This window comes from Thalia democratica, chromosome 5, assembly GCF_965202585.1.
Source record: "Thalia democratica chromosome 5, ktThaDemo2.hap1.1, whole genome shotgun sequence".
Classification (NCBI taxonomy): domain Eukaryota; kingdom Metazoa; phylum Chordata; class Thaliacea; order Salpida; family Salpidae; genus Thalia; species Thalia democratica.
In genome coordinates, this window is record NC_139169.1 from 62,113,069 (window position 1) to 62,135,452 (window position 22,384).

Consider the following 22,384-nt stretch of genomic DNA (forward strand, 5'->3'; position numbering starts at 1 on the left):
TGCTTGTATGAAGCATCTTCTTTATTTAGTTTATGAAAGTTTCGTTTTTAAATTATTTTATTCAAAGTGTTTTATATAATAAAAATTAAGATACTTGTAATGTACAACCACTAATAATTTGACATATATATATTCAATGCATTTATTAAACAAACTAAAGCAAAGATTGGTATTAATCAAGTAATAAATCGTTACAGAACTGTAAAAAATGTTAGGAAAGTTTTGCGTCTTGTGAAATTTTTTATACATTTACAGTTTTTGTTTCATAGATTTTTGACAACAAAAGTTAAATTAATCTAAAAATAGACGTGGAAAATTTTTAGTATTTAGTTTCAAACTAGACAAAGCAAAAGTATCTCGCATACTAGGATATACTACTCAAGTAGTTAAAAAAAATCTAACAGTTAAAATAAATTAAGTTCAAGATAATTAGTTATTAGTCTTTTAGTTTGTTATATTTAACGAAAAAGTATAACTCTACATTAACCCGTTTACACTTGAATTTTTTATTTGAAAGAAAAATATTTTAGTAAATAAAGCGTGTTTTTATTCATATTATAAAATACAGTGAACTTAAATTGTCATCAATTTGGTCTTTTCCTGAACGATAAAGAAATTTTGAAAGTTTATTTAAACTTTAATAACTTTAAATTTGTACTAAAAGACGAAAGACTGCCTAATATAACATTAAATTCTTACAAATTAAATACATTTTATGTATAATTACATTATGTATTTGTTGAAAAAAGTTTGATTGACTTTATTTTTTTTCACGATATACTTTTCTAAAAATGCTTATCAATACTAGATAATTTTCATTTTGAATTCGAACAAATTTAAAGAATTAAAATCATAAGTATCATTTTAAAATAAATTACAAAAAAAAATGACAATTTTGCAATGAACATAATTGCTTAAAATTAAAAAAATAAGGCTTTTTTAAATCTAGAACATTAATTTATATTTTTTCAAATTACAAATTTTAAATCTATAAATATAAGAGTTTTTCAACTATGGTTTTTTACCGACTTATTATAGTTATATATTTATGCATCGTAGATACGTAAGCGCTTCGTTTAAATTTTCGGTCAATTTAAAAAACAAACAATTTTTTTGTTTCTCAGGTATGTAAATGCTTTATTTAAACTTGTGTTCAGAAAATTTATTTTAAAATATTGTGAAGTTAAATGTTGAATTTGTAAATTCTATAATCAAGTATTTTTATTTTTGATGTTTTGTTCAACAGTGAAAATAACTAATTTTCCATATAAAGTATGTCTAAAATATTGCAGAATACTTATTAGCGTAAAATAACTGCTTATTGTTATCTTAGGCCGAAAATGTCGTCTTAAGTTGAATTGTTTTTTTTTTGATAAGTGAATGTTTTATTTTGTAAGGGGTACTTTACTGTTAGTTTGATTATTTATACTTTATAACTACGTACTTTATCGTAGTATTCATAATAATGTTTTGGTTAAAATTCAATTATATTTTAAACGAATTCTTATAAAAATTCAGTAAACAGATAAATTTATAAACAATTTTTTTAAATTACGATATTTCTGACTAATCAGTGTTTTTATATTAGATTCATATAATTATCTTTCAAAATGCAAATAATACAATAAAATTAAACTAAATATAATTTAATTATTTAAACCATAGTTTTTGACCATTTGTTTAAAGACGTTTTAAGTATCTCAGTTTTATTTTTGAGCTTTATAGATTTATTTATAATATTTATTTTTTGTTTAACGTTACAACTTTAGTAATAAACTTACAGCTATAAAGTTACATTTATAAATTAAATTTAGTAAACGATGTTAAACTTTTCTTGGACTTTGTCGTATAACCTTCAGAACACAGTTTTTGTATAGGTTTTTTTACGTAAAAGTTTTAGTTTTATTTTTTGTTTAAATTTATATTTTATTTACTTAAACTTTGTAAAAATCTAAAAAAATGTCGTTATTTCCCACATTTAATTTGTTTCAAACATTAGTTTTTATTTGCATTATAAACCAAAATTCTTTTGAAACTTAGGTTGGCAAATATTAAAATTTTTTTGAATTTCTTTTGTCCAAACAGAAATATTGTTTAAATAGTTTTCAACACAAACAAAATATAAAATACTATTAAGTGCTACTGATAAGAACAACTTTTATTTACACAAGTAAAATATTTGAAAAAAATCCGTTCAAATTCTTTTATTTTAAATATTTACTTTTCAATTAAATGTTCCGTAACGTGCAAGAAGAAAAAATATCTTATTTAAAAGTAAATTAATAAAAAAAGGTTACACCAAACAACACTTATTGCTACTGACATAATTTGCAAAGTGATTATCATTGGTAAGCTGCGTTTTTTCTATCTGAGTATTCTATTCTTTCATTTAACTTTAACATATAAATAATTATTTTACAGTTTATTTTTGATGTTACAACACTACATTTAACAGTTTTTATGATATAATTTTTATTAGAGTAAATTATCAGAAAGCTGTATGAAAGTCTAAAAAACTTGATTTGTAATAAATTAGAGCCAGTAACATTGTTTCTTGATAATACGTTTAAAACTGGCATTTACTTCATCATCATTTGATTAAAATTAGACTGCACCGCACGGCCATCGAAACTAGTTTCTGAGTCAGATTAAACTTTTATACTTTATGATGTAAAATACCTTTTTATTAAGATTTATTTATGACATTTTTAAACTGAAGAATTTTTAAAACTGTATAAATCAAAAAAAAAACATTACAAGCTAACAGTAGACTCTTGGACAACACTTGCCAAAACGCACTTCATAACCATTCAATTAGCTTTATACCGCACCGCGCTACAGATTATAAGACGTAACAAGTCGTCGCAAGATACCGTTGTACGCGGTTTGCGACCCAACAGTTCACGAAACTGCACTGCGGTTTTTCGTGAATATGTCCTGATGTCACGGGTATTTTTCTTGGTGGTAGTGCAGTGCTGTGGTTGCTGATTAAAAAGTAAAAAAAAAGTAAAAAACGGAATTCAAAGCTGAATTACATTAAAAAAAAAAGCTCGACAAAACAAATTGTACTTCACTAGAATTAAAAATGATAACTACTTTGGTACGTAAATAAAAAAGCTTTTGTTAGAGAGGTTGTATACTTAATATAGTAAAAGGTGAATGTTCTTAAGGTTTTGGTAGTTTATTTAGGTGTTTTTTCAATAGTTTACGAAGAAAGTAGCTGTGTTTTTTTTTACTTTATACTCTGACAACTTGTTACTGTTTCGAATGTTAGTTTTTTAAGTTTATAATGTTGTTTATCTAAAAGAATATATTAAAAAAAGTAAGAAAATAAACTATAGAAAACTTTATAGAAAATTATTAAAGTTTACACAATCGCGTTGTGTAAATTAAAAAAAAGCCAGTATCCGTTTACAAGTTTTGTTATTATTTATTTCAAGATAAAAAGTTATAGTTTTAAATACTGAGGTGGTCAGTTATAAATGTTTTATACTTTTACTCGAAAGAATAAAAGTATCTGTTAATTGTTAGAAAAGCAGCAACTAGAGTGCAACTGTTATGATAAACAGCAGCAATTGTTTAGAAATATTTTAATTGTTTAAATAGAATAGCAGCAGCTATTTTACAAGTGTGTTGAAATAATTTAAAAGTTTATTTACTAAATATTTGAAACTAAGTTCATTTTAATTTTTTTAATACGTTTTAATTTTTTAAAAACTATTAATGCTTTAAAATTCATTTTAATTTGTATGAGCTTCATAAAAATTTTTTCAAAAGAACTTACTTTGTTATTTTAACTATTTAATAACTATAGATTAAATGTATGTGCCAATAAAAAATTATGAATGGTGTTAATAGCTAAGTTTCTACATAATTACGATCTTGAAGTCAATTGTTTAACTTATTTTTATAAGTTATTACCAGCGTTGGAAAAACAACTTTTTTTTTATACTTTAATGTCACTTTAAAAGAAAATAGCTGTGCATTCCAAGAATTTAAAGTTTATAAAACGTAAAACTTGTAACCTTTTTTTTACAGATGACTATTTTCGTTATACGTTGTAAATTATGTGATGGTCTTTCAAAAAAGGTTTTTATAAAAGTTTTAATTCTATTTTAGTGAGAAAAATTTTTATTGTTAATGTTTGTAGTTGTAGGTCAGTAATAATTTCAGTATTACTGAAAAGTTATTTGTTAATTATTACAGCATTTACGTTTTCGATTTAAATTTCTGCCTAATTTTAGAACATTAAGTTGTTGTACAATATTTACTTATTAAATGAATTGGAGAGATTATTATGGAGATTTTTTAATTTCTTTATAAGTTAAATTTACTTTTAAATTTAAATGCTAGCTTGTAGGTATGCATTATTTGATATTTTAATGTTTTTTTGAATAAAAAAAAGTTAGAATAAATTTTTGAATAAAGTACTATTAACTAGTTGTTGACAAAAACTTTAAAAAACAATTTATACTTTTGAAGAAGTATTTCTAAAAGATAACAAAAAGACATGTAGCCCAAACTTATTTCTAATATTACAGTTACTTTTTTAAACATGTTGTAACTTTTTGAAATAACAATTTACTATGACAACATCTTGAACTAGTTAAGACATCGATTTTACTATTTATCAGAAAATAACTAAAAACTAACTAATGTCTTATACTAAAAAGGGACACCAACGTCATAACGAGAAAGGCGGTAATCTTTAATATTACAAACTAACTGTTTTTTTTTGTTTTATAGTTACATTATTTAAAACTAACATTTAAATTGATTATGACCAATTATAATTTATCAGAAATTACGTGTTTCTAACAAAACTCATGTCTTACAATAAAATGGATACCAACGTCATAATACCAGGCGGGTCGAAACTGTCAGTAGCTGCAACAACGACGCGTCAAGGTTCGCTGATCACGTTCAACGTGACCTTCATCAAGTCTCCGTCATTCCTTCTCTACTTGGGGGAGTTTTTGTTCGGCATGCTGTTTTTCGCTTTGTTAGCAAACCCCATATACAGCGGGGGGTGGTACTCGTACCTGATATTTGTCGGAGTATTTGCATGGCTACTCACTATGTAAGTTCTTTACAGTTTATAACATAACTGTTTGGTTTAATATGCACCCTTTTTAGTGAGAGATCAATATCATTGTTTTAATTATCAATGCAATACTTCAATATACAGTTAATAAGGTTTATTAAGCTAGCAAAAAACTATTTAACTGTTTATAGTTTATAGTTTTTCCTTCTATTTTAAAACTTATGGAACATGAGTTAAATTTGATTGCGAATTTTGAGATTTGTTCGACAATACAAAAGAAAAACTAGTCATTAAGTTTATTAAGCGTTTTTATTAGTTGAAAATACTTTTGCGTTAAAAAAAAGTTCGTGAAAACATTTCAGAACTTTTTTGGTGTATGACAAAATCAATTTTTGTGAAAATTTCTTATAAACCGTAAATATTCAAAATTGTGATTTTAGTAATTAAAACTAATGCAAACCTTTTAGCATCTGGTTGGTTCTTCAAGTATTCGGCTTCACCGTCCAACAACTATCATCAGTTCCGTGGGAAATTATCGAGTTCATGTTTCATTTTGTATGGTTTGTGATGTACTTCATTGCAGGTATTGGAATCAGCATAAACGCTGAAGGTTAACAAGTGAATACTATTTTATGACGTATAAAAACAATTAATGTGAAAATATTATTTAGGTTACTTCAAGTTCGAAGTGTCGGCGGCTTTCTGCTGGTTGACTACGTTCTGCTACCTCGTTCACTTTGTCCTCAGTTTGAAAAATTGGAGAGGGTAATAGTGTTTATTGTTTTTTTTTTACTAAAGTCTTTTATGATGAGTTGTTTTAAAAAAAAAAGTAACTTGTTTAGCTAAATTTTACAAACATTTGTTTAATAATTGTCTTAAATATTAGTTATATGTTTTAAATATTTTATGAATTTGTTTTAATTTCAAAGCTAAAAAGTAAATAAAGTTTGAAAAACAAAAGTTTAGTTTCTAGGTATAATACCTAAATAGTATTTAAAAATTGGTTTTTATGTGACATCTCTAACAAAGTAAACCTTTTGATTTTATTTTCATCTTGTTTTTTATATTGTTTTCATCAAAGATTGATTTAATTTTTCGAAATACTGACTTAAGCTCTTTTTTCAGTTTTTAGGTTCATGTGTTATATTTGAGTGTTTTGTTTCTAAAATTAAAAAGTTTTATTTGTTTATTTGCATGGCTTGTACAACTTAATGACTTTTTAACCCTATATACAAATTTTAAAGGTTTTATTTTAAATTAAAATTTCGTCTTATTACCAGTTTTTTAAATTAACATATAAACAATACTTTGGTGACTTAATAAACAAAAATTTTTCTAAATAAAAAAATGTGTTTTAAACTTTATAAGTTGATATTTTACGAGTTGTTATCCGTTGTGAAAATGTTTATGATGGTTGTATTTAAAAGCAAGGTTTTGTGCAGCTTAATTGAAACTTAAACTTAAATTGCATTAGAAAGACGAATTACGACAGAAAGTATTTGTTACAAAATGTTAATTGCTTATAGTACTTGCTACTTGCTTTTGAAAGATGTATTCGTTTTTTTTTTGTGATAAACTTATAACTTTTTTTTATATGGACATAAACCTACCAATTGATGTAAAATTATTAATTAATCAAAAATTCAAAGTTTATGTATTTAACTTTTTGTAGCTTGTTTACAATTTTTTCTGCCCTTTCAATCACCAATAAAAAAATAAAAAAATAAACTGATGTATAATATTTAACCATAAAACATTTATTATAATTTTCTTTTTTTCAAACTTATATTAATTAAAAACATCTAAAAAAACTTTAAAAAATTGTCGTTAAGAATTAGACATTTATGTCAAAGTACTTTAAAAGGTATTTAACATACAGAAATCTTGTCGTTTTAATTAAAAAAAATTAATATTTTAAAGAAAAAGTTTTAACTAAAGCTTGTTTATTGTGCATAGATAAAACTTTTTTGCTTCGGTTTAAAAAGTATCTGTTTGCTTTTCTGTTTGAGCAAGTTTTGAGGCGATTTATACTAGCCCTTTGTTTTAAAGCAATGTAAAAAGTAAAAGAAAGATTGAGATTATTTTGATGAAACTTTCAACAAAAATCCAATAGCTTAGTACTACAAGTGACTACAACAAACTTTTTACTTAGCTGTTGTCTTAATAAAGTTTTAAAAAACTAACATTAACGTAGTATTCTTTTTAGTTTAGTAAATTTTGTTTTACTGTATATAATTTCAGGTAGAGTGTTTTTATATTGATAACATACTTAATAAACTATAGTATGTAAAATATTGCGTGTTACCATTAGTTAATTATATGATTAATAATAGTAAGTAATAAAGATAACCTAAAAGATATTGAACATGTATTTTACAATCCTTATAATGTTAAACAAAGTAAATAAGTACTGGATAGACAACAATATTATTAACAAAATTAAATGTTAAAAAATTCAATGACAATAAATTTAGATCACAATAAATGAATATTTAAACGCTAGAAAATCTATTTAAGTTTACTTATACTTCACGCTAACGTTGTAATTCAATTGTTGTAGTTCCTGATAGTTTACATTTTAAACTTTAATAGTTGTGAATAAACTTTTTAGAACAATGAATAACATAAATATAAAATAAGTTATAAAATCTGTTGTAAATGAGTTATTTAACTTTAATAACACTTTTGTTTAGATTTTAGCTCAGTAGCGCAGTTGATTAAGTATTTGCAAACAACTTAATTAAAATTTATTTTTTATTTAAAAAACTGCTAAAATATAAAAGTTGTCTTATTCTGAATAATATTTCGACAGAAACGCTTTTGCACTATCAGCTAATCATGACGAAAACGTCAATTTATTTTGATAAAGATGTTTTTTGTTTAAACCGGATAAAAAACAGTTACCTTTACTTAAATGAAAATGTTATAAATCTGTTATTGCAAGATAAAACAGCTAAAAATCGTTGTTTATTACTTTTGTAATAAAATAAATAAGTCGAACTTATTATTAAAGCTACTTCGGTTTACGATATACTTAATTTTTACGTATTTTTGCTAGTTTTTTTAAATATTAAATGTTAGTTTCAAGAAAATAAACAATAAAATCAGTTAAGCTTTACTATTTTGTTTTATTTTCGTCTATAAATTTTGAAATTCTATTTATTTGGTGAAAGTTACTTTTTAAATCATGAAATTATCAAATAGCTAGTTAGATTGTGAAAATATTAGTAAAAAAAACAGTTTTTAGATGAATGAATAATAATAAAATAACATTTAAAGAACTGATAGATATACACTTACTATCTAACTAAACAAAAAATACATAAAACACAAACTGTTCAAAAATCTTTAAAGAAATGATAAAAAATGCTTGAAAGAATTCATATTATTAGTAGCAATTTTTATTGATATAAAAGTTTAAAACTAAATTCTAACAAGCCAAAAAAAAAAAGATGTTTTTCTTTGTTTTAATCTTTTCTCTGTTTTAAATAATTCATTTAATATGACAAAGTAAAAGTAATATGACAATTTTATAATAATATAGCTACAATGATGGATTGAATCATTTATAGTTATTTACATACATTCGAACAATAAAACATTTCTTCCTTTACATTGGTGTCTTCGTACCAACTTGGTTATACTGTGGAGGATGAACACTTTGGAATGATTGGTTTGTATAAACTTGTTGACTTGGTTGAACATTTGTAATCAGTGTTTGATTTGGTTGGAGATTTGTCATCACTGTTTGATTTGGTTGAAGATTTGTCATTACTAGTTGATTTTGTTGAGGATAGCTCAAAGTACCTAAATTATTTAATTCTTCTAAGAACTTTAATTTAACGAGTTTTTTATTCAGCACTTTAAACTAATTAAGTAATTATTTTGTTAATTTAATTAAAACTGACAAAGTGTGAAAGCGTAAACAATACATTTACATTTTTCTAATTATTAAACAAAAGTATGTAAATAGCAATTTTAGAGATTTTATAAAACTATAGATTATTTTTTAATGTTTGCTTTAACGAAAATCATAAAATATATAGATAGTTTAGAGCATGTTTCGTATAAAAAACCTGGTATAGGCTGATTAGAAGCTTGTTGAAATGGATAATTAGAAGCATATGTATATACAACTTGATGTTCAACTGGTTTTCTTGACTGTTTTTATTTTTTCAAATAAAATTGTACTGTTTAGTTTTAGAAACCTCAAGCATAAAAACATTATCGAATAAAACTTTTATGAGCAGTTGACAATTAAAGCTACAAAAATGCAACAATATTTCAAATTTTCAACATCAAAAGCTCTATGAAGGAAAACGACTAAAATTTTTTAAAACAAAGTTTTAAACTACTACACTTAGAAAAGAGATATTTTACCTTTCCACAGCAACATTTACAGATGCAGCAGCTATAAGCTGAAGAAGTTATCAAAAGAACCATATTGATACCAGTTATGCTTAGTATTGCTATTTGCAGTCCAAATTTAGAGTTATAATGCCGAGTTTCCTAGTAAAAAAAAAGGTTTAAAAATTAAAAGTTCCAAAGTTAGAAAAGATTCAACAGTTTTTTAGTTAATTTTGAAAAGTGTTTATGATAAAACTTAAAAAAAAACATATTAAGAATTAAATAAATGAGGACGGGTCAAATATGCACGAAAACTTTTTGCACGAAGAGTCATATACGCACTAAGAAACACTTATGCACGAAAGGAAATTCTAGCACGAAGTACCAATTTAGCACAAGAATTAAAAAAAAAGATTACGAAAATAAAACAATACTGATTAAGGATAAGGATTAGGAAAAACAGTGCTAGCAGAAGAAAAAAAACTAAACTAAAATAATGAGAAAAACTATAACAGATTAAGGGTAAGGTTTAGGAGTAACGGTGTTAGTAAAAGTAAGAAAAAACAATAAGAACTACAAAAAAAAAGTTACAAACCAGAGTAAGTGTTAGGGGTAACAGTGACAATAATAGAAAAAAAATAAAATAAAAGTGTCTTTCTGTTAAATTTTTTTCGTACTAAAGTGACTTCTCGAGCAAAAATTTTCCTTCGTGCATTTTTGAAACCTGCCCAATTTAAATAGTTATACCAAACATTAAGTTTATTAAACTAAATTTTAACAATAATATGTATGGTTAAAAATATGAAAAAATGTTTTGTGTTTGAACTAGTGTACATACCTTATACTTATATTTAATACAAAAATCAATTGTTAAATGTTTAATCATTAAACAAACTTTAAAAACTTATGTTTATTTTAACTACTTGTTTGCAGTTTGCTTGTTTTAAGTTAAATTAAATTACTTTTATGTATACAAAAAGGCTATATCATTAAAAAACAGATACTATTAGGGAAAAAATTGAAAAAAACTATCCACAAAAACTTTCAAAATAAAACTACAGAAAAGTTTCCAACTAACAAATGAAAAATAAATTTATTTGATAATTTTCTATATAAGTATTTAAAATACAAACAGCAAACTAAGTGTTAAAAAGGTAAGGTAACTAAAAAAAAAATTTTTTTCAAAACTTATAAAAATGAGGTTTAAAGGCTCTAATTCTGATGGAAATATTTAGTTTAGTTTTAAGTGGACCGTAAATTTCAATATGTTATTAAAAGTTTTATAACTAACATAACGGTAAACTGCAGTTAAAATTGATTGAATAACGAGTAACACAAACGACATGCAAGCTCCTACAATACTAAATCCCATCAATAATCCATTCTGTTTTAATAAAAGTATTTTGCTAGTAGTGTTTAATTCACCAATTAAACTTCTTAACGAGCATAACAAAAGACACAAGAAGAGGTTTCTTTTAAGATTTTAACTAATCAGATTTTAAAAGAACTATTGATTGAATACTTTTAAAACTTCAAGACTAATTAAAACAGTAATTTTGTTTACTTACTTTCTTTTGTGATAGCGACTTTGTTCCAGCAATAACTCCAAAAACTCCGGCAAGGAAAGGCTAATTAACAAAAAACTATCGTTGCTAGAAACTTAGACAAATTTAAAAGGTTTTATTTATTGATTGACTAAAGTTTAAATTAACTTAAATATTAGTTTAATATTTATTCGAAATTTAAAAACTGCAAAACAATTTTGTGACAAAAGATAATTTTCTATCGGTTTAAACTTTCATATTAACATTGTAAGAAATTTTATAACTTAGTTATCTTAAGTTTAGTTTATTAACAGTTGGAAATGTAAACACAACAACAATTTACTTCTAGTACTTTAAGTTTTTATTCATACAGGAGGTTAGGTATTAGCTTTATAAACTATAGTACTCAATAAATTATGTTTAAGTAAAGTTTGGTAAAACTATAACAACTGAAATTAGTTATAAATAGCTAAATAAATAAGAGTTTATAAAAACTACTTCCTATAAACTTTATTACTTGGGATTTAAAACTAAAATTATTAATCAAGTTTTGTGCACCTCATTTTTTTATGCACTAAAATATGCTGTTCTTTAAAATATTCAAACTGCGTCACTTTTTTTAACATAAAAAAATGCTTGACTTCTAGTTAAAATTAAATTCAACCATACTGTTTTCGAGTGTATTTAGTATACCAAGTAAAAAAAATACTGCTTTAAACCTTTAACTTACATTAACAGAGCACCAAATACCAACTCCCCAAGAAATGTAAGGATAGCATCGAATTGATAAATGATAATAACCTTCGTGAGCGTCATAATCGTAATCATACACACGTTCTTCTCTGCAAACTTTAATAGCGACTTCAGCAATGCTCATAAAAAACACCACAACAGAGAGAATTATTGTTGTAATCTGCAAAATAGACAAACATTTTGCATTTGTCAAATCTTATGATTTTTTCAAAGCAACTTAATATCAAGTTGTTTAAGTTAAAACTTGATTTTTTCTTACCCCCAGACTTCGGACTACTTTTTTCAAGTACTTAACTTTTTTCTCTTCAGCTAACTTAGTTGCACCTTCATTTTGATTTGAAGGCAATTGAATTTGAGCGACAGGCAAAGTTACTTGAGTAGGTTGGTTTGGCTGAGTTTGCATTATCACTTACTTACTAAATAAGTAAAAAGCTTAAATTTTTAGTAGTTTTGTAAATTTCTAATTACAATTTTTAAACTAAAAAATTATAAAGAAATTAAGTATTTAAAAGTTTTGTTCAAAGGCTAATATAAAATGGGATAGTCTTATTTATATTTTTACTTCTGTGTTTTTTCAAAGGAGTTGTTATAATATTGCTTAAAATAAATTAAACTCCGAGATAAGCATCTGGAATTTTACTTCTATAGATAATGTAACAAAAACTCAATAATTTGTTTTAATTTACTGAATAACAATTTGATGCATATAACAAATATATATAACAAATATAACATACTACTTTTTGCTTGTTTTGTAAAGTTTTATTTTTTCTGTATAAACAAACGCAACATACAATTTTTTAATGAATATATTAAAGCACTAAAGTAAAAAGTTTAAAGTAGACCAAAAATTTACAACAATAAAACATTACTAGCACTTAACGTTATTCTACTTTGCCTGAAGCAAATATTTTTGGTCAGGAGAATTTAAAAAAAATGTTTAGAAATAAATATTGAGAATAAAAACAATTTTGATAGTAAACTGTTATGAAATTAAGAAAAAGGAATGTACAAAATTAAAAGAATATATTAGTTTATTTAAAATAAATAACTTAGTTTTATAACTTCTATTGACTTTTTAATAGTTAAACTTAACAATTTATAGATTAGATTTACAACTTATCACAAACAATAATTAATAGTAAAACATCAGTTTATAGTTGAAAAAAGGCTAAACATGCCACTTTTATAAGATCTACATAATCTTCAAAGCTTAAATCGATTGTTTGTTAAATTAGTTATTTTTTTTAATAACGAAAATAACTTTGCTATAAAATCAAAAACAGATACAGTGTTTTGTAAGCTAAATTATATTGAGTAGTTTAATAATTGTGAATATTGTAACAGAAACAAATATAAACTTATAAAGTATCATACGCTTTACACATTTAAAAGTAAAAAAAGAAAGTTAAATATAAAGTACTACTACAAATAACAGTGAAAATAATTTTACACACTTATATAAGACATATTTTTTGTGAAACTTAGTTATATTGCATTTTTAACATCCGATTTAGTAAAAAAAGAGCATAAAGTTAAAAGTAGTATAACTGACCATATAAATTTATACTCTTAAACTTCTTTTTTGCTTAAATTCAAAATTTTAAAAATATTTTAATTATTTCAGCTGCTTTTTTTGTTTTGTACGAAGCAGTTAAATACATGCGTCATTTAGATTGAAAAAAAAAACTTTTTGAAACAATTTATAATCAAAAACAAAACATTAGCTATTTATCTTGTAACTAATTCACATAATGAATAACACTAGATACAGATTTTATAATGGGTAGCTGTCAAATTTACACGAGCATACAAAAATGTACGAAGGGAAACAGTTGCACAAGGTAATAAAATTACACGAAGATACTTTTGCACAAAGACACTTTTGCACAAGGGAGTTAAACTGCACGAAGGGTTACTTTTGCAAGAAGACACTTTTGTACGAAGACACTTTTGCACTATCAGACAATTTTGCACGGAGACATTTTTGCACGGAGACATTTTTGCATGGATTGATTTTTTTTTTTTTAATTATTTAAAAAAATTTTTTTTATAAGCTTATTTTATTTATTTATGTTATTTTGCTATCACTGTTACCCCAACCTTTACCCTCGGTCGATAACTTATTTTATATATTTACTTATTTATTACTGTTTTTTTTAACTGTCACTGTTACCCTTAACCCTTACCCTCGGACAGTAGTTTTATCTTTTTATTTATTTTTTTTTTATTAAAAATTTTATTAGTAGTTTTTTTATTTTTATTTTACTATCACTGTTAACCCTAACACTTACCCTCGTTCAATAACTTTTTATTTTGGTTTTTTCATTAATTTAACTTTTAGTTTTTTTTCTGTTTATATAAATACATTTTTTTACTCTTGTGCAAAAATGACCCTCTGTTCAAAATTGTAACTCGTGCAAAATTGACCCTTGGTGCAAAATTGTCATCGTACAATTTTGTTACCTCTATAGTGATAAAGGACCTGAAGGCTCATTATATAAACTAAATACTACTATGAAAAGCTAACCTGGCTAATATATTTTAAGTAGTAACTCTTAGTGATATTAACCTAAGTACTGTTCAAAAGGTTTTACAATTTATTACACAATACAGTATATGCAAAGTAAATACACACTATAACGAATACATAAACATAAAAGTAGATCAAATAATACCCAGCTTAAATAAGAGTCAATAGATGACTTTGGCTCACCATTCTAACAAAAGCAAAGTATATTGAAAACTATCATACTTAAGCATTAAGAAATTAATCTTTTTTTGCAATCCCTTCTCTTGTATAATTAAGAAACAGTGATACATGCGATGCTGCTACACTCCCTCAACCTGTTTTTTTTAAATTAAAATTTCCTTAGATTTTAAAATGAAAATATAAATATGACATTTATTAAATATTAGGTTCTTTCCCCTTCTTGAGATAATTGAAAAATTCATCTCACTGATTAAGTTATTTTTATATAGTTATTTAAAACAGTAATAACTTTATAGAATGTATCAAGAGGTATGAGAAAATAATTATATACAAAGCATAAGTGCGCATGTAAAATTATAAGTAAATGTGTGAGTGTTTACACTTTTTACAACAAAACAACGAATAAAACACTTAATATGTTTGTGTTAGTTCAAATGTTTATATATAGTCAGTCAATTGAAGTCCACTTCTTTTCCTATGGTCTTGTCGAAAAAACTAACGTCTAATGTACTATACAACTGTTGTGTTATGTACAAATAGGAAGATATCCACAGATTAAATCCGAAAATTTGTTGATTGATTAAACCGCTAGGTCACACGATGACCTTTAGTAAAAGTTGAAGTCGGTGATGAATCGGTTATTCTGATTAACTCGAACGTTATTAGAAATAAGGAACCTTTCTATGTGTTCTTCTGTACTACCATCGAACTTACGGCTGTGACGTCATAATTGAGTGACATGAACTAGATCGCTCGTTGTAGTTGTCCAATTTTAAAAAATATATTTAGTTTTATACACTTTAAATACTTTTTATTTTTAGTCACTCAAGATTAAAAGAAATTTAAAATGATTTAGCTTTTAAAGGTTTTATTAATTAAAACAAGTGTTTTACTAAAAATATTCACAAAGTAACTTAATTTTTGTAAATTAACTTTCAATATATAACTATAATGTTTTGAAAACATTGATATTGTAATAATATTATCTAAAACTATTAAGTTTTTACTCAAAAGAAAGAAATAATTTCAATTCGTAAACAAATAGAAGAAGTAGTTTGTTTGAAATATGTTTTAATATAATCAATTACTCCTTTTCGCTACACATTTTCAAAAATAAAAAGGCTTGAAATAGCTTTAAAGATAAAAGTATCAGATTTCGTAAATAAAAAATAAATTTGTTTCTAAAACAATTGTTAAAAATAACTATGAGAGTTACTCCTAAAAACACTTTAAAAGTATTTACCAAACATCTGGATCGATAAAAATTATTTTAATTTGTAAAACAATGTTTGAAAATCACCTTAAAATAGCCCAAGCGAAATTAAGTGTTTTTTTTAAGTAAAAGAAAACAACGTCATAAACGAACTGCAAAACTTAATTCCCTTTACACAACTTTACACACTTTTTATATTTTCATGGTTCTTTACATTTTTAGTGTGTGCAATAATTCTTTAAAACAGTATTATTTTAGAATCGCTAGACTTTTAGGTAACAGTTTAATAAGACCAAGACAGTATTTGACACAAACAAATTTTACTTATATATTATATTTTATTGTAAATGTAGCATTTATCACACTTTTATCGCAACTATTTATTTTTTGGAAACTTTTTTTCATAATGAATTTTGATTAGCAGTTTACAAGTTATTTTAAATAATTTTATAATAAATTTTGCATTTAATTTTTAACAAGCAATACTCACATCTAATTTCTGTCCCTTTTAAAACTTATTGAGATTTAACCATAACCAGAAAGGTTAGGGCGTTATCAATACTAACAGCCAATAAAAAGGTAATAATGAACAAAGTATTATAGGGTGTTTTAGTTATAAGTCACTGAAAGTTGGTGACAACTTAAGTCCACAAAGTCATAACAGAACTGATAAAATTTTAGCCTACAAGTCAAAATAAAACTGACAAAATACCAGTTCTAAAAACTCACAAGAGTATTAACAATGTGTGAGTACAAATAAGTTAAACAAGTTGTAACCAATTTAAAGTCAAAGGGAGTCATCTTTGATTTACGTGTTGCTCTTAAGTCTTAATGGAATAATTCAAAAAGACAATATTTTTATGTAACTAAGACAGCGAAGACAAGTAAAAAGCTATTTTTTAATAATTTTTAACATAAGGGTTTGTATAGGCATTACAATTGAGTGACACATTGTTGAAAAACATTTTTATACTATTTTTTGACTTGTTATTGAATTTTTTTTTAAATTTAACATTCTGAAAAAGCTTAAAGGGAATCTTGAGTACTATTAATATTATTAAATGTGAGAGTTTTGAAACCATCTTTTGAAAATATTTTATATCTAATTATTATCTACTTAAACTTTTCCTAACTAATAAGTTTTAAAACTAATTAAGTATCTTGTATACTTTTCAGTATTTTATATTCTTCTGCTTTTACTCAAAATAATTAGAGAAATTTGCACTGCTTGACAATTAAAATTACTTTTCATTACCAATCTCCTAATAAAAGATAAGAAAATATTAAGTTGAGACTATCTTCGAGCATTGCTGTACCATTTAGTTAAACGTAATAAAATATAAAATTAGTTATTCAGAAAAAAAGTTAGTCTGATAAAAGTTTATATTTTTAAGTTATAGCTGTATAAACCAGTTAAAGTTTACTGGCAGTGAGTTCTAGTTAAAACCTTCCAGATGTAGTTTTAAATTTGAACTAAATTACTATTTTAAACTTTTGTTGTAAAGTTGTTTGTTGAACAGTTTTAGTACTTATAAATTTGATTTTTTGATTTGAACTGCAAATTAACTATACGTTCTCAAGTATATTTCTGCTAAATTAAATACTTCTATAAAAGTTATGACTACAGTTTAAGTATTTTAAATAGTAGATGGTTCTTTATAATTGTTAGTGTTTGTAATTGTTTTGTTATACATTATGTTCTGTTTATTTAATGTCATGCCTAGTTTATACAGAGCAGTTAAAATTATTATTTGACATCAGTATTAGTCAGGCTGTTGTCATTACTTATTTATTATTAGTTATAAAGTAGATTCAAAGTTCAATATAATCATACCTAGAATTCCCTGCCAGTTACAACTTGTTTTGAGTCTGTGTTTTTGATGCAAAACAAACTATAATATTTTGCTAAAGTATACTTCAAACTTTGATTTATAAAACTGAAAGTTATAGTTTTCATTAAAAACAAATAGGCTACAAGTATGATTGAGTATCTTTTTAATTATCTTCTTTTTAATATTATGTGAAGTAGTAAGTAATGAATAATTTATGTTTTAGTTTATATTTATTGAGAACAGCATAATTTTTTTTATCTTATGACATTAATGTATGACAAATGTTAAAAAATGAACATTTTGTTTTTAATTAAACAAGATGTAAAATTACTCTGTCATAAAACTTTAGACTCATAAGTCTAAAACTCGAGTTTCATTAATTTAGCTTGCTTTACATTGATTTCTTTGCTACAGACATAATAACTAATAAAAATTAAAAGCAGTTATAAGCAATTCTAAACAAGATGCTGAATCGTACTGAAAAAAGCTGTTGTAAAAGTTGCAATGAACCAACTGTAAAATTAACATTTGGCTCGAGAACACTTAATCTGAACAAAATCTCAAAAAAAATACTAAATAACTTTGGTTATTCTAATGATAATAACAACCTACAATTCTATAAGAAAAGTAAAACGTGTTTTAATTTATTTTGTGGTGACATAAACACATTCAAAAAAGTTGTTAAAGGTTCGTGAAAGTATTTTAAATAAATAAATAATATATATATATATATAATAATATGTATATAATGACATATCCAGGATATAACTAAAATGTGTCCTGGTGTATGATTCGATAACTTAAAGTTTTTTTTTTTAAAAAGGTCTATGGACCAAATTTTTAAGCGCTTTTTCAGTTATTAAATATCGTACATAATTAAAATCTTCACTGATAATGTTTTATTTTTTAAAAGAGCTGAATAAGATGTAGGGGTAGGGAGTAAAAGACATTTTTTTGGTCATATTGTAAAATTTATATGAGAACAAATGTTTTTGCATGTTTTTTGGCTTCATAAAGAAGAATTTAAAATACAAAAAAAAGATTGCAAAAAAAAGTGCTTGCTAAAAAACTATTTTCAACCCCAAAAGTCACATATTTTTCTATTTCTCCACTTAAACAGTAATACCATCACTTATACATGTCTTAGTCTTATAATTTATATGATAATGAAAGCTTATAATTCTAGGCATATATTAAAGACATTTTGACTGCTTTTGATGTATGATGAAGACATTGTTATTCAATATATGCAAACTTCGTCTGTAAAATTGTACTTTTTTTTATAATATAACAAGCAAATTCTTCTGCTGTTTTTAATTTTTATTTTTTTGATTTTGAATGTAAAATATGTGGAGTCAGCTAGCCAGAAAGATATAACTGATGTAATGCAATTTCAATAGCATGTTGATAAAGATATAGAATACATTTTAAATAAATTTTATTTGTTGTAAATTAAGATTTTCGAGAGTACCTTTCTAGGAGTAAAACATATAGACTAATATATAATACAGACTGCATGTAAATTTGTTAAATTAGACTAACTTTATTTTTAAATATAAAGATTTTTTATTTAATTAAACTTTAAACAGTAATCTGTATTAAATATTTTATTTTAGCTTAAGTATGTTATTGTTTTCACATTATTATTAGTTTGAGTTTATATAGTGTTATACATATTAATTTTTTAAAACTTAATTTGTTAGTTTGTTTAAATGTTTTAATTCTCTAATTTTATTAGCTTAGTATCAAATCCTTTTTAGTTTTAAACTTAAAGCATTTTTTCATAATTGTATTTACAAGGCTGAATACTTACCAAGGTGTAAACTTTTATCTATACAATATATAAAAGCTTATACCTTGATAAGAGCTATATTATTTTGGACGTCTTAATATTATACATGTGATAAAATTCCTCTTTACAAGATATTGAGTTAATATTAGCTAATGATTAAAACTGTTAGTTAGTAAAAAAATAACCTAAAGCATATTCATAGTAGAAAAATATGATTTAGTATTAGATGTGAATTAATCTTTTGTTAAAATAGTATAATATTGTTTCTTGGGACATTTCTTTATTCTTGGAATTGTTCTAAATGCACTTTTTAAAAAGTAATCAATTACTAGTACTAACAAGTATCTTTTTACTTTAAATTTTGACATAACATATCCTTAACTGAATGCTTTGGTTCACTTTGCTGTTCATATATTTAGCATTTGTTATACGCCAAAATCGAAAAAGATGCAAGACTGTGTTTCTGCATATTCAAAAGCCCTCAATTTATATGTCAAAAACAAAAAAAAAAAAACTTGTTAGGAGTAATAATTGATTACTTTAAAAATATGCACTTGGAGCTATACCGAGAAAATTGAAAAAAATAAAAAGTGTTCTAAGAAACAATATTATACTTTTGTGATAAAAGAGTAAATCACATATACTGTCAATTCATATTTCTTATAACATATATCTAATATGAATATGCTTTGGTTAACATTCTTTTATTAATTAACAATAAATTAATCAATAGTTAATATCAACTCAATACCTAGTCAAATAGAATTTTACTATATGTGTAATAAAGCCCTTAGACAGGTATAAGCTTTTATATATTGAAGAGATAAAAGTTTATACCTTGCTAAGTGCCCAGTCATGTAAATATAATTTAATTAAGAGATTAAAATAATGATAAACTGTTATGAGATTAAAACTAAAAAGGATTTGATACTAATCGGCTGAAATTAGAGAATTGAGACATTGAAACAAACTAACAAATTAAGTTTTAGTTAATTTAAATGTACTTTATGAACTCAAACTAATAGTAAAGTGAAAACAATAACACACTTAAAGCTAAAATAAAGTATTTGATACAGATAAATATTTATTGTTTAACTAAACAAAAACTTTTTTATATTTAAAAATAAAACTAGACTAAGTTTAATAAGTTTACATACAGTTTCTATGATATATAGGTCTAGATATTTTACTCTTAGACAGGTGCTCTCAATAATCATAACTTATAATAAATAAAAATTATTTAAGATTTTTTTAATATCTATATCGACATGCTATTGAAATGACTTTACATCAGGGATATCTTTCTGGCTATCTGACTCCACACATTTTACATTAAAAATCAAAAAAAATCTAAAAGTAAAAACAGCAGAAGAATTTGCTTGTTTTATTAGAAAAAAGCACAATTTTACAGACGAAATTTGCATATTTTGGGTAATAATGACGTCAAAATACATCATAAATAGTCGAAATGTATTAATTTTATGTCTAAAATTATAAGCCTTCACTTAAGATATAAATTTTAGGTATAAGACATGTTTACGTGATTTTATTACTGTTTAAGTCGAAAATTAAAAAATATGTGACTTTTTGGGTTAAAAATACTTTTTTGGGCAGTAATTTTTATCTTTGCAAAACTTTTATTTTATTTTTTAAACTTTTCTTAATAATGCCAAAACGCATCCAAATCATATGTTTTTATATGTCTAACAAACATCACCAAGTAATCCCTACCCCTATAAGATGTGTACGTTTTCCTTAGGTTTTTTTAAATATTCATATTAATAAAAACTCTTAACATCCTACTTATTTTTGATATAATCTCTAAAATTCCTTTTTTCATCAGGTAATGTTGAAATAAACGATAACAATCTAATACAACTTTTGGAAGCAGCAAATTATTTCGAATGTGAAAAAGCAAAAACAACTATCAGTTACTACATATTCAGAAAATTAAACTTAAAAAATTATTTATTCTATTATAAAGTAAGTAAGTTATATAATCTGAAAAATCTGACTAGCTTCCTTTGCAATTTTTTATTGCGGCAGTACATCTTAAATGAAGATAAAAACTCATTTTTTCAACTAAATTTTGAAGATCTATGCTTAATATTTTCTTGCACTGAACTGCAAACATCTTCAGAGTTAGAGCTTTTCAATGCAGCAGTCGATTGGATAAATTACAAACGAAAAGAACGTACCAAACACATGAATAAACTTTTAAAATTAATAAGACTGCCTTTGCTCTCTAACAGAATATTAACTGATGTCGTGAAAGGTCACCAACTATGTAATAAAAACATAAGCTGTGAGAAAACAGTCAAAAAAGCAATCAATAGTAAGAATCTCTGTAAAACTAAGTCATCAAACATTCAGTTTCAAAATCGCTATTACTATAGTTTATTTGAATCTAAACAAATTATGTTAATAGGTGGAATGAAAATCCAAAAGTTTACTGATTTAGAAGTTAATCATAACGTTGCTAGTTTCCATTTCCTTAACGATTTTTATAGTAAAAATATTATAGTGCCTGGTATGACAACGAGTAAAATGCAAGAACAAAGGAAAGATTGCGCTAGTGCTATAATTGGAAGCAAAATATATTGTTTTTCTGGTGTAGATTCAAATTTCAATAGCCTGCAATCTTCTGAAGTTTACTGTAGAAAATCTAATACTTGGAGTTTATTATCTTCCTTTCCTGGTTCACATCTTCAATATTGTTGTGTTTGTTCATTCATAAACAAAATATATGTTTTTGGTGATTTACTTGGCAACAATTGGGTTTATGATCCGGTAGAAAATAAATGGAATACACTTACTGATTGTTATGTAAAAAGATCCGATACTTCTTGCGCAGTTTTTGAAGGTCAATGTGTTGTAGTTGGAGGCCGAGGTAGAACGACAAGTGGCAGTGAAGAATTGAAGTCAGTTGAAACGTATGATCATTACCTTGAAAAATGGTCATTTCTAGCCGAATTGCAAACAAGAAGATTTAAAGCCTCAGTTGTTTCTAAAGGAAACAAGTTGTTTGTATTAGAAGGTTATTTTGAAGAAACATGCGAAGTATATGATTCTATATCTAAAAAGTTTTCTTACATAGAACCATGTTATATTGGTTCTTTAGAAAACTTAAACCCCATGATTTTTGG

At 24.6% G+C, this 22,384-nt stretch overlaps 2 protein-coding genes across 2 annotated transcripts; one reads left to right on the forward strand and one right to left on the reverse strand.

The window, feature by feature from the left end:
- Positions 1-4,841: 4,841 nt before the first annotated feature.
- On the forward strand, positions 4,842-5,813 carry LOC145836714 (MARVEL domain-containing protein 1-like). The gene is made up of 3 exons (XM_082944495.1): positions 4,842-5,080; positions 5,512-5,654; positions 5,716-5,813. The coding sequence occupies exons 1-3, from the start codon at positions 4,842-4,844 to the stop codon at positions 5,811-5,813; spliced, it is 480 nt and encodes a 159-aa protein (XP_082800621.1).
- Positions 5,814-8,186: 2,373 nt separating this feature from the next.
- On the reverse strand, positions 8,187-12,118 carry LOC145836092 (uncharacterized). Its single transcript, XM_082943893.1, has 7 exons — positions 11,948-12,118; positions 11,666-11,848; positions 10,960-11,019; positions 10,683-10,775; positions 9,425-9,553; positions 9,121-9,205; positions 8,187-8,851 (listed from the first exon to the last, which is right to left on the reverse strand). Exons 1-7 carry the CDS (start codon positions 12,089-12,091, stop codon positions 8,655-8,657), a joined length of 891 nt encoding a protein of 296 aa, XP_082800019.1. The 5' UTR covers positions 12,092-12,118; the 3' UTR covers positions 8,187-8,654.
- Positions 12,119-22,384: the final 10,266 nt, after the last annotated feature.